The sequence below is a fragment of the Microtus ochrogaster genome, linkage group LG1 (genome assembly GCF_000317375.1).
Source record: "Microtus ochrogaster isolate Prairie Vole_2 linkage group LG1, MicOch1.0, whole genome shotgun sequence".
Classification (NCBI taxonomy): Eukaryota; Metazoa; Chordata; class Mammalia; order Rodentia; family Cricetidae; genus Microtus; species Microtus ochrogaster.
Genome location: NC_022027.1, coordinates 56894066 through 56905710, shown reverse-complemented (window position 1 = coordinate 56905710; position 11645 = coordinate 56894066). Strand labels below are relative to the sequence as shown.

The 11645-nt window shown below is 42.0% G+C and overlaps 2 protein-coding genes across 5 annotated transcripts in view; one reads left to right on the top strand and one right to left on the bottom strand.

Moving 5' to 3' along the window:
- Window positions 1-3462, top strand: part of Glmn (glomulin, FKBP associated protein) — a 31385-nt gene extending 27923 nt beyond the window's left edge. For all 4 annotated transcript variants that reach the window (XM_013350933.2, XM_013350934.2, XM_026785168.1 and 1 more), the window contains 3 exons: window positions 1676-1799; window positions 2499-2584; window positions 2809-3462. In XM_013350933.2, the coding sequence (XP_013206387.1) occupies window positions 1676-1799; window positions 2499-2584; window positions 2809-2925 (327 nt within the window). In that variant the 3' untranslated portion in view covers window positions 2926-3462. The remainder of the gene's footprint in view (window positions 1-1675; window positions 1800-2498; window positions 2585-2808) is intronic.
- LG1H1orf146 (linkage group 1 C1orf146 homolog) overlaps window positions 3457-11645 on the bottom strand; it is an 8847-nt gene continuing 658 nt past the window's right edge. The window contains exons 2-5 of the mRNA XM_013350915.2: window positions 7631-7724; window positions 5457-5622; window positions 5037-5115; window positions 3457-3666 (exon numbers count right to left, since the gene is read on the bottom strand). Of these exons, the coding sequence (XP_013206369.1) occupies window positions 3523-3666; window positions 5037-5115; window positions 5457-5622; window positions 7631-7724 (483 nt within the window). The 3' untranslated portion in view covers window positions 3457-3522. The remainder of the gene's footprint in view (window positions 3667-5036; window positions 5116-5456; window positions 5623-7630; window positions 7725-11645) is intronic.

Below are 11645 nucleotides of genomic sequence, written 5' to 3'. Positions count from 1 at the left end.
AAAAAAAAAAAAAAAAAGATGTGGTAACTTTCCTGTAAGACAGAGTATATTTTTACCTCCATAGCGTCTTTACGCCTACACGCTTCCAAAAGCAGTACAGTTCATTACAGGAAAGATGGAATTATGCTAAACAGCATGTGAAAGAAATTCTCTTTGAAGGGTGTTTTTATTAATGTTTTAATGTTATGGATTACAAATTAAAATAAATTAATGCCCTTAGCTTGATGCCATGGCTCATGCCTGTAATTACTGCCCTTGGGAGGTGAGGTTGCCACATTTTTAAGTCAGAATGAAGTTATGCTATATAAAGTGGTTTCAGTATTTATTCAAGAAAAAAATGTTTATGTAGTTTTCTATTTATGTGGCTATACCACATAATATGTTCCCTGCTAGGGAACATATTCTTGCACTCTCCTTCAGTGGACATTGATTTAAAGGCACCTCTGCAATGCAATCATCAGAAAATGCACCCTTGTTTGTTTACCCAGGAATAGTCCATAGATGTTGAATGCACTGATAGGTATTAAGTCTGAATTCCTATCTAGCTTCTCTTTAGACGTCTGCATTTCCCAGCAGAAGGTGGGTTTTTTGAAAGTCTTTTTACTAGCATATATTATTTGGCCAAATAATGCATTTCATTATGACACTTTCACAGGTGCACATAAAATACGTCTGTCGTTGTGAACCCCATTTACACTCTGGCCTCCTCCCGCTCTCCCGCTAGTTCCTCTCAAGTAGTCCCTCTTCTGTTTTCTTGTCTCTCTCTAAAAAAGCTGGGCTCTGCACATGAGGACTGAGTATCTGATTCCACGTCAGATTAACTTCAGTTTCATGCACTCTTCTGGGAAGGCACTTTGACTGTGGTGACTGATCCACACGGCATTCTTTCTGTCCTCTGCTGATGGGCACCTAGCCTGGATGTAACCTGGGTGTGTGAGAATCACTACGTGTGCTAGCTTTGATTCATGTTCTATTTGTAGTTTTTTGAGGAACCTTGATACCAATATCTGTCGTGACTGGACAGATTAACATCCCTGCTAGCAATGCATGAACGCTCCAGAGATTTCAGGGAAAGGCGTGTGGAGTACAGAAGCTTCCCATGAGCTCACTGTAAAGTGTTCCATCTCATTCTCATGGTTACAGATAACTGAATTCCCTTTGTAAACTCTATTTTCTGGTGTAAAGAGTACCTGGAGTCTTATACCACCAATTTCTTGTATTTATCTGTCCTTTTTTTTTAAAAAAAAAAAAAAAACTTCATTACTGTCCCCTTTTTTTGTGCCACAGTTGTAAATGATCTTGACATGACAACTTCTCGGACATATGACAAAATAATGCTAAAGTAACCATCTACCTTGGTCAAATTATTTCGGTTTTAAAAGTCTCCATGAGTAGGAAATAGAACAAATCCCTAGAATGTGACCCGTGGCCAAGCACACTGACTGATAGTCCAGTGAGGAGGCCTTCTTAAAGTGGTGTGGAGATGGCAGGACGTCACAGTTCACTCTGGCACAGCTCACGCAGTGGTGAGCAGTGTGCTGCCCGTGTCGGTTGTAGAGGGCCCTTCTGACGGACACCAGCACTGCTCTCTCCCAGCGGTGCATGTGCGTTAACAGAAGGCATCCTCTGGATGCTGAACCAAGGAACTAATTTCTTCATTTAATCTTCTGAACAGACTGGATTATGGACAGAACTTGGAAAGATTGAAAATAATTTTTTAAAGCCACTTCATATAGGACTTAATATGTCAAAAGCACATTATGAAGCAGAAATTAAAAACAGCCAACGAAACAGCCAAGGTTAGTGGCATGTACTTTTATTTTCCATTAAGTCTGAAATTCAAATTCTGAAATGATCATATTTTAAAAAATATTTTATGTGTATGTGCATTTATGTGTATCATACGTGTGTATAAGCCCATGGAAGTCAGAAGAGGGGGTGGATCACTTGGAAATGGAGCAGGTGTTTCTGAACCTTTGTGTGGGTGCTATTAGAGTGTTAAGTGCTCTCAGCCCCAAGCTATCACACTTTAGTACATGTTCATTTATGCAAAAGGGAGAGGCCATGAAAGCTTTGTGTAATTAAAATGATTCCTAACCAATAAAGCTGTTTCCTAAAGAATCCGCTCACATTGCACAATTCTAGTGTTTAATTTTATTTGTTGGTAACAAATATTTTGTAAGGTGTTACCTCACTGACACAATTTAAAATTATCAATGATTAAAGTAGCTTGTAAATTATTAAATTAAATTGTTATTAAAATCTGAAAGGTGACAGGATGGCCCAATAGGTGCTTGCCGTCTGCCAAGCCCTAAGCCTCAGTTAAATCTTTGGGGCCCAAGCGGTAGAAGAAGAGAACCAACTCCTCCAAGTTGTCCTGTGACCCCACACACACATGTACCAAAGTTCATAGAGAGATGTAACAAAGTCTGGCAGTAAAGCCGATTCCGGGGGCTGCTGAGGTGGCAGCGTGTGAAAGGTCATTTCTTCCCTTGCAGCAGCAGCCTCGACGTGCAAAGGCGTCTGCTCTGTGACTGTAGGTGGAGAAGAAATCCCTGCTATGCCTCCTGAAATGCAACTTAAGGTAACTCCCAAAATTTTAAGCTACATCCAGTCTGAGGTCTGTTCTATGCTTTGCTTTAGAAACCACGTTAATAACACAGATTTCTGCTGGGTGTGGGGACGTGGGCCTGGAACCCCGCTGACACAGGAGGATTGCCAGTTGGAGGCCAGTCTGGGCTCCTTCACGAGACCCTCTCCCAAAAAGACTAGTAATGACCACAGTAATGCTCTCTTCTTGGTATTCAGGTCCTGCATTCAGCTCTTTTCACATTTGACTTGATTGAAAGTGTTCTAGCTCGAGTAGAAGAACTCATTGAAATCAAAACAAAGTCTACCTCTGAAGAAAACATTGGAATAAAGTAAAAATTCTGCTTCATAAATAAAAATCAATAAGATGATGTTTCCAGTATGTTTTACAATGTCAAAAAATTATTTGCAGGAACACAGGAACTTACTTCTAGAAAAATACAGTTGGGGGCTTGTCAGTTTCTGATATACAGATGCGTGGTCCACAGCCTTCACCTCCCAGAGCCTGGAGGGATGGCACAGTCTGGCCGCTTTTCCAGGCACCCATGTGATACACACACACAGGCAGGCAAAACATCCATACACATAAAATAATTTTCTTAAAAAGTACTTCTTTAGAAGATTCGATACAAACTAATTTGTTTTATAACATCAAAAAAATATAGTCAAAATGCTTTATTTGTCCACATACTGTACCAATTATTTTCTCTTTGCTTTTCGAGTGTTTATAGCAAGGGCCTATATATGCCCGAGTAGCACTGTCCCACACAACTACACTCCAAAATATTAAAGGAATCGCTCAACCAAACTCCCAAAATAAAATCATGTTTAATTGTATACATATTATTTTAAATATAAATGGTCTTAAATAGACATTTGGACATCATAATTTAATAAGTTTATTTTTATATTTTTCTAAATGAACACTTATAATCAAAACTCTGAATTTGGACTAACTGAATCAGTACTCAGTTTTATCTTTTGGAGTGTTCTCCAAACAGGGCTTTGCTCTATGATGTAAGCTTTGGTTGTCACCATTCTATAGCAGATGCTGTCTAAGGCTGGCTTGGAGGTAGTCTGGAGGGAGATGTAAACATGTAACAGCAGTTACCGAAACAGTCTTTCTGAAGGATCATATATTTAAAAATTCATTTTACTGGAGTGGTGGCATGCTTTAGATCCTCTCACTTGGGCTGTCAATGCTTCCAAGAGCCATAAACAATCTAACAAAAACCCCACCCCTCGGCATGAGAAGTCCTCTTTTGAGTTGCTGGAGGGGTTGTCCAAGAGACTCCCGAACATTACAGGCTGTGGCTGTTGCCCTTGGCTGCCCCACATGTGGAAGGTAAGTCCCTATTGCTGAAGGCTCTACACACTTCAGACACGGGGCACTGAGGCCCAGAGCTAGAGTGGACCTGATGGCTTTCTAGGAACTAGCTTTCATGGTCCCAGAAGATGCCATGCAAGCTTCCAAATGATGGAAGCAACCCACAGTCCTCCCCAGCTGTGCCGCCTGTGACCACAGTGACCAGCGTGACGACAACATAAGGTGCAGTAGTGGCACGCATGTCTTAGCAGGAACCAAGAACTAACTGGACGTAAGACCTGGTCAACAAGAGGGAGGTCATGCACTCATGTCTTAGCAGAACCAAGAACTAACGGGACATAAGACCTGGTCAACAAGAGGGAGGTCATGCATGCTACCAGGAACCTAGCCAACTCCCTGGGACTAGTGAAGTCATGAACCTGGAGAACCCACAACCACCACTTCTCTAAACCAGCACAATCCCTAACTACACTTTAAATATTTGTCCTAGCGACAGATAAGTTTGGGCCTCGCCCCTCATCCAGGAAACTTCTCTTTGATGAGGATGCAGAGCCAAGGGCCGACGGTTTCTGCACCTGAGGCTGGGTCCTTGCAGAAAGGGTCCCAAAGAGTTTAAAGAGACAGTGGGGAGTTTGCTGGGAGACTGTGTCTCCTAGAAATGTCAGAAGCTACACCCATGAAGTCTCATCAGTATGGATGTCTAAACACGCCATAAAAGAGACACCAGTAGACGTGCTAACAAGGAAGGGGAGAGAGCATGAGAAGCCAAGTCTAGGCGAAGCACTGCAGGCAGCTCGGGATGCTGACATCAGGAGATACAGCCTCAAGGGGAGCCCCACACTGGTTATCTAGTACTAAGTGGTCAGCCTGAAATCCTACACATACAAATAACATTAAAGGGACTGCACAGGTTGTATTTATATATTTAGGAACACATACATGTAACAACTAAAGAAAAAGGCCATAAACTTGAAAGAGTTGGGGTGCATGGGAGGGCTTTAAGGAAGCAAGGGGAGGAAGAAATGGAGTAATTATCTCAAAAATTTATTTAAAAACAAAAACCTTAAAATCTCTGGCCAACGTGTATTTGTGTATGAGTACCTCTCCCCCCGGGACTTACCTTAGCTATAGTGCACATGAGGTCAGCAGCATTTGCTGTGTTGTGTACAGGAAGTATTCGTAAGTTACTGCCCAAAAACCTGAAAAGAGGGGGGGGGGTTCACATTTGTTGTTGACAGCAGGACACAGAGAGACTGCGCTCATCCAGTCACACCCTGCATTGTCCTCACAGGATCTGAGGTGGCTGTGTGGCCAGAATTCAGAGCTCATTTTGGCTTGCTTTTGTAGAATAGGTCTGTCACCAAATCAACTCTAGTCCTAACCTAAGGAACAGCTGTCTGCCCTGTTTGGTTACAAATGGCAGGTTATAGTTTGTCTTCTAGCAAAACAAAACTCAACTGCCTACAAGCATTAAGAACTGAAGTAAACAAAGCAGTGTGAACAATACAAACAAAACCCTGGGCTGTGCTCTGGTCCATACCTCTGATGAATCCTAAACATGAGATTCCATTCTTCAGGCCCATGCAGTGGGGCAAACAGAACCAAAAAACTATTCTGGTGAATGTTAATAAACGTCTCAATTTTGGTTAGAAATATTTCCTCCGTTGATGCACATTCCTTAGCATCCGCCAATAAAAATGCAACTCCTAGAAAAGGTGAATATAATGTGGTCATATAAAGTGAATTCCATAAGATCAGGGACCCCAAACTCATTTACATATTCATATAAATCTGTTGTTATAATCTTTATATTACAAGGTGGTTTGAGTCTTTCTTTGCCATGCTCTTTATAGCAGAGTGACTGTTTCAAGTATTTAAAGGGAAAACACTGCCCAGTAATTTTTTTTTCTACCTAAGGCACTGGGCACATAAAAGTGATGCCTAATTTTAATTAAAAGATTAAGTCTATTTTAAAAGTCAACCCTTCAATCCAGGTGTGGTAGTGCACATGTACAATCTCAGCATATGGAACACTGAAACAGGAGAATTGTGAGTTCAAAACCATCCTGTACTACAGAACCAGACAGGATTATAGAATAACAACTTGTCTCTTCCTCTCTCTCTCGGTTTTTTGAGATACGGTTTCTCTATGTAGCTTTGGAGCCTGTCCTGGAACTCAATCTGTAGACCAGGCTGGCCTTGAATTCACAGAGATCCACTTGCCTCTGCCTCCTGAGTGCTGGGAGTAAAAAGGCGTGCACTACCACTGCCTGGCTAGAACTTGTCTCAAAATATATTTCATACTAAAGTACTTTTGGAAACATTTACTGTCTTAGTAGAAAGGCTATTCTAAAGGACACAATAAACAGAAAGGGACAGGCATCCAGGAAGAAGCCATGCCCTCCCCACACCCACTACCGTGCAAGCACTCCATGTGTTAACCCTTCTGCACCTCGAAAGATCCTGTGTTGACTTTTAAAAGCTAAAAATCAACGAGATAGGTAGTTTAAAGCAAATCTTCAAAACTTTTGTTGGAAACCTTCCTAGAAGCTCAGGAATCAGGTCAATGAAACAACCCCAGTGAGCAGATACCTGGTGTCCGGAATGGGGCCAATTCATCACAGTGGTCTTAGGGAAAACCCGGGTTAGCTGTGGCATGAACGTGTAGGTAAGTCTAGACAGCAGCGTGTGATCAGTGACTGAATGCATGTGTGCACTTTACGTGACCTCTCTGATCCTCACTGTCCTCCAGGACATGGAGAGAGTAGTTCTCTGTGGGGCTTGTCAGAGGGTTAAACATACATATGATAACTAAAACATCAAATCACCAAGAACATTTGACTTCTTTCTCTCTGGAGTGTTTTCTATTCAGCCAAGAGGAATGATTTTGGACCCAGGTAATTTTCAGCATGAAGGTCTTTCTAGATGACTTGGAAAGCACCTGCCATCCAAATTCTCTGCTAGAGCGGTAACCCTCCTAATAGAATCTTCTCTTTCTTTCTTATTTTGAGATGGTCTTACTGTGTGGTCCAGGCTGGCCTTAGACAGCCTGCACTGTGGCTGGACACAGACGGAGACGGCTCCCTTCCTCCACCCCCTGTCACGTCTCACTTCCCAAGCACAGATGGAGCTGCACCTCAATATTCCCACACCTTCTTAGCCTAATTTAGTCCTGCACTTTGCCCATGACTCACCCACAATTTTAGAATTTCAGAACGTTCATTTGTTCCCATAAAGTTCTCCAATGATTTTTTTTTTTCCAGCAAATAAGACTAATGGGAAAACATCATATATTGGTTTGGGTATGTAAATTTGGCCAAGGTCTACTGCTGGCCTCTGTTAACTTTAATATATATATGTATAATTATATATACATATACACACACACACACACATATATATAAAGAGAGATAGAGATAGAGATAGAGATAGAGAGAGAGAGAGAGAGAGAGAGAGAGAGAGAAGGGGACTTTTCTATTTTCGCCTCAGTCCCAAAGCAAGCACTTTTCCATCCCCTACCAGATCCCATCTAACCAAAGGGACAAGTCCTACAGTTGGCCATATGCGTGATTTTGCAGCAAAAGCAAAATGCAGCCTGTATACTCTCCTAAAAGATAACATATTAAGCTATTATATTGCTACTGAATTTCAAAAATTAATATGTACATCCACATATTTAAAAGGAAGTAAAGGCAATTAGCAAATATACCATACCAGACAGAGAGAAGACAATCGATCCTCTTTCCAATGTATCTGAGTACCGAACCTTGTGGCTTCGATTTCCTAGGGCAGTTGCAATTTCATAACTCTTGAAAGAATTTTCAGAAACACAAACATAAGACGTGCCTTAAATGATTTTATTACAGCTAGGACTAAATTAAAAGTGTTCAATGGTTTGTTTTGTCACTGCTCCACTTAAAAAGATTCATCACCAGACACAAAGGGGAGTGAGACCATTCCTGACAGAGATAAAACCAGGGAGCAGTGCTACAGAGCTAAAAACTAGAAGAACCACAGAAAACTCTTTTTTTTCCTTTTTTTCTTCTGTTTTTCAAGACAGTGTTTCTTTGTGTAGCTGTGGCTGTCCTGGAACTCTCTGTAGACCAAGCTGACCACAGAAAGCTGCCTACCTCTGCCCCCACCCCTCAAGTGCTGGGATTAAAGACCTGTGCCAGCTGGGTGATGGTGCACACCTTTGATCCCAGCACTTGAGAGGCAGAGGCAGGTGGATCTCTTTGAGTTCAAGGCCAGGCTGGTCTACAGAGTGAGTTACAGGACAGCAAGGAGTGTTACACTGAGAAACTCTGTCTTAAAAAACCAAAAACCAGGAGCTGGAGAGATGGCTCAGCGGTTAAGAGCACTGGCTCCTCTTCCAGAGGACCCAGGTTCAAGTCCCAGCACCCACATGGCAGCTCACAACTGTCTGTAACTCCAGTTCCAGGGGATTCAACACCCTTACACAGACATGCATGCAGGCAAAACACCAATATACATAAAATGAAAATAAATAACTTAAAAAACCAACCAACCAAAAGGCATGTGCCACCACTGCCCAGCAATTCATCTGTTTAATTTACATCCCAGCCGCAGCCTGACCCCATCCTCCACTCCCAGTCCATCTCCTCCACCTCCCCCTTCCTCTCAACTCCCTCTTCTGTCTCCATTCAGGAAAGGAGCCAGAGGAGTCAAGGACACCACAAGAAAAGCCACAGAATCAACTAACCTGGGCTCATCAGGGCTCAGAGACTGAACTGACAACCAGGGCGCCTGCATGGGACTGACCTAGGCCTTCTGCATATGTGTTACAGTTGTGTAGCTTGGTCCTCTTGTGGGACTCCGAACAGGGGGAACAGGGGCTGTCTCTGACTCTTTCACTGGCTTTGGGGAAACTTTAAGAAATGATCTGGCAGTGGGTTCTTATGTGTACTAGTGTGTGGCTGTGGGTTCTTATGTGCACTGGAGTGTGGCTGTGGAAGAGGCTGGAGTTGTTTCTTAGGGCCGAGAGGCCAACATACACACACACACACACACACAGACACACACACTACCCTGTAGGTGACAACCAGCTTCCTGATCATTGTTTACATTTCCTGTGGTGAGCCAGAAACAGAGAGGCAGCACTGCTGTATGATGACGTAAGTATTAGCATTAAAAATAATTACCTTTCTTACTAATCTACCTAAAATACTAGATCATATCAGGCAAAGGGCTAAAACCTAAGTGGTTACTATATATCCTAATTGGCTAGAACTCAAGTTTGTTAGCCTCTACATTAAAAAAAAAATTACCCATGTGCTGGGGGATAACTCAATGGGGAAGAGCACTTCCTGGCCACACCAAGTTCAAGTCCCTAGAAGTGTTCTGAAAAAAGCCATGGCCACATGTCTATAACCCCAGTACTGGACTTGCTGGCCACCAGCCTAGGCCCAGAGTCAGTGAGAGAATTAGGAGGATAAGGACGGAAGAGCAGAACACATGGCATCCTCCTGTGGCCTCTGCAAGGTGTGTACAAGCATTTGCACCCACATACATGTATACATACACGACACACATGCGTGCGCGCACGCACACACACCTTACCTAAACTGACTTTACATTTTCCTTTAGAAAAATATAATTTAAGTGCATAGTCTAAAATATATGCTACTTTCTTTCCTAAATAGAGTATTTTATGTTACTGAGGCTTTGTCCAGGAGTTCAACCATGGCCCTTTCTTGTGTGGTTTTTAAATTGTGCACTGCTTCCAGCAATAGCACATTCAGTAATTTAGGTCAACTCTCCTGCTGAAGAAACTTGAAAATGACAGTTTGAAAACAAATCTGTACAAATGCATCAAAGAGCTAGCAGGAGAGCGAGAAATTACAAGGCCAAGATCTATACAAAAATTCAAAGATATGACCCCAGCATCTAGGCCATCTCTTCCCCAAGGGCACCTGCCAATTCGAGACGGGCAGAGTGAAAGCTGGGTAGAGCTGTTGACAAAGTAGAGCAGATCTCACAGGGACACAGCCAGCTTCAGACCACCGCAGTCCCTGGAGCTGGATTAAAGGGACGCTCGATTGCTACCTACAGCGCTGTGGAGAAGCATTTCTCAACCAGGGCTTCCCAAAGCCCATTACAGAAGGAAACCGAGTGCCTGCTTTCCCAGTTCTAGAGGCACAGAAGGTTAACTGATAATATACGGCTTGGTTGGCCAAATTTAGCAGATAAACAGCTCTCAGTCAAATCTGAATTACAAATGTGAGATTTGTTTCCAGTGCTGGAATCAAATCAGGAGCTTACACAGGTGCTCTGCAGTGACCAGTTCGGTAAGGCAATTTTTAAGTCTTATGTAATATTTAGGACTTCTATTGATGCATTATTCATCTAAAATGAAGTTTTCTGTTTTTCCTGACAAACAGCATCAATTTAATTCTATTATAGAATTAAGGTCTTTGTAGAAGAGCATACTCTTCTAAATATATTAAAGACTTCAAATTACTTGTACAATTTTTAAAATATAAATTATAATACACAGACACACACCAGTAAGTTGACATAACAGTGAACTACCGAAAACAGTAGCTAATAAAAATGGGTCCACAGGGGATCTAGACAGTCGGGCTAACAGACACTTATCTTAAAATAGGTCTGCTTTCTATCTGTAAGGAGATGAAATATGTTGAAAATTTTAGCAAAAACTGAAAAAAATATGGGAAGATGCAGTAGTATGTAAGAGCCAAACTGCCTAAGATGCTCATCATATCTTTAAAATTAAAAAAAGGAGTATATCAGCCAGGCAGTGATGGTGCACACTTTAATCCCAGTACTCAGGAGGCAGAGGCAGAAGGATCTCTGTGAGTTCGAGGCCAGCCTGGTCTACAGAGTGAGTTCCAGGACAGCTAGAGCTACACAGAGAAACCCTGTCTCGAAACACTCCCCCCAGAAAAAACAACAACAGCAAAGACCTGTTTCATTTTGTTTATACATCACAAATAAAAAATATAACCTTCCTGAAAGTACAACAGCTCTTTTTTTAAACTTTTTTTCATCTTTGTAATTATTTACTAGCTAGCAATATTCTTAATTAAGGCTACCAACAGCCTTAATTTCTAAGCTACAAATGCACATAAGAAGTATGGGACTAGGGTAGACTACAAAAGAAAACCACTCAACTCTGCAAAAATACAGAAGAGCAAACAATGGCCCAATATTTAGTATATGAGTCAAAAATAAAATGTTTGCAACTGAAATTTTAAGAAAATAATAAGAAAAGTCTACAGTAACCAACTCCTTTAGCAAAGAATCACAAAGATCCCTTACTTAGGATCTTTTTGGCAAATAACATCAAAAACCGCATTGGAAACATTGAACATCTCTGAATGCGATGAGACGACCAGACACGGGGCTCTGATCTAATGAGCATTTAGTGGGCTGGCGAACTCAGAATCAGAATACACTACAGGACACACGCAGCACAGGGGATGTAGGGCAGGAGGACCAGGACACCAGGAGCTGAAGGCTATCTCCGCTGTAGCAGCTGCAAGTTTGTATCACTACATGAGACCCTGTCTCAGAAAGATAAATGAAGTAAGCACAAAAGTAAAAATAAACAAATAAATAAACAGACATTTTAAAAAAGAGGCACTAAGGAAATATAAAAGAGCACTGGGCCGGGACGGCAGCACACACTGGTAACCACTGCACTGCACAGTCGAAGGACGGCAGCACACACTGGTAACCACTGCAC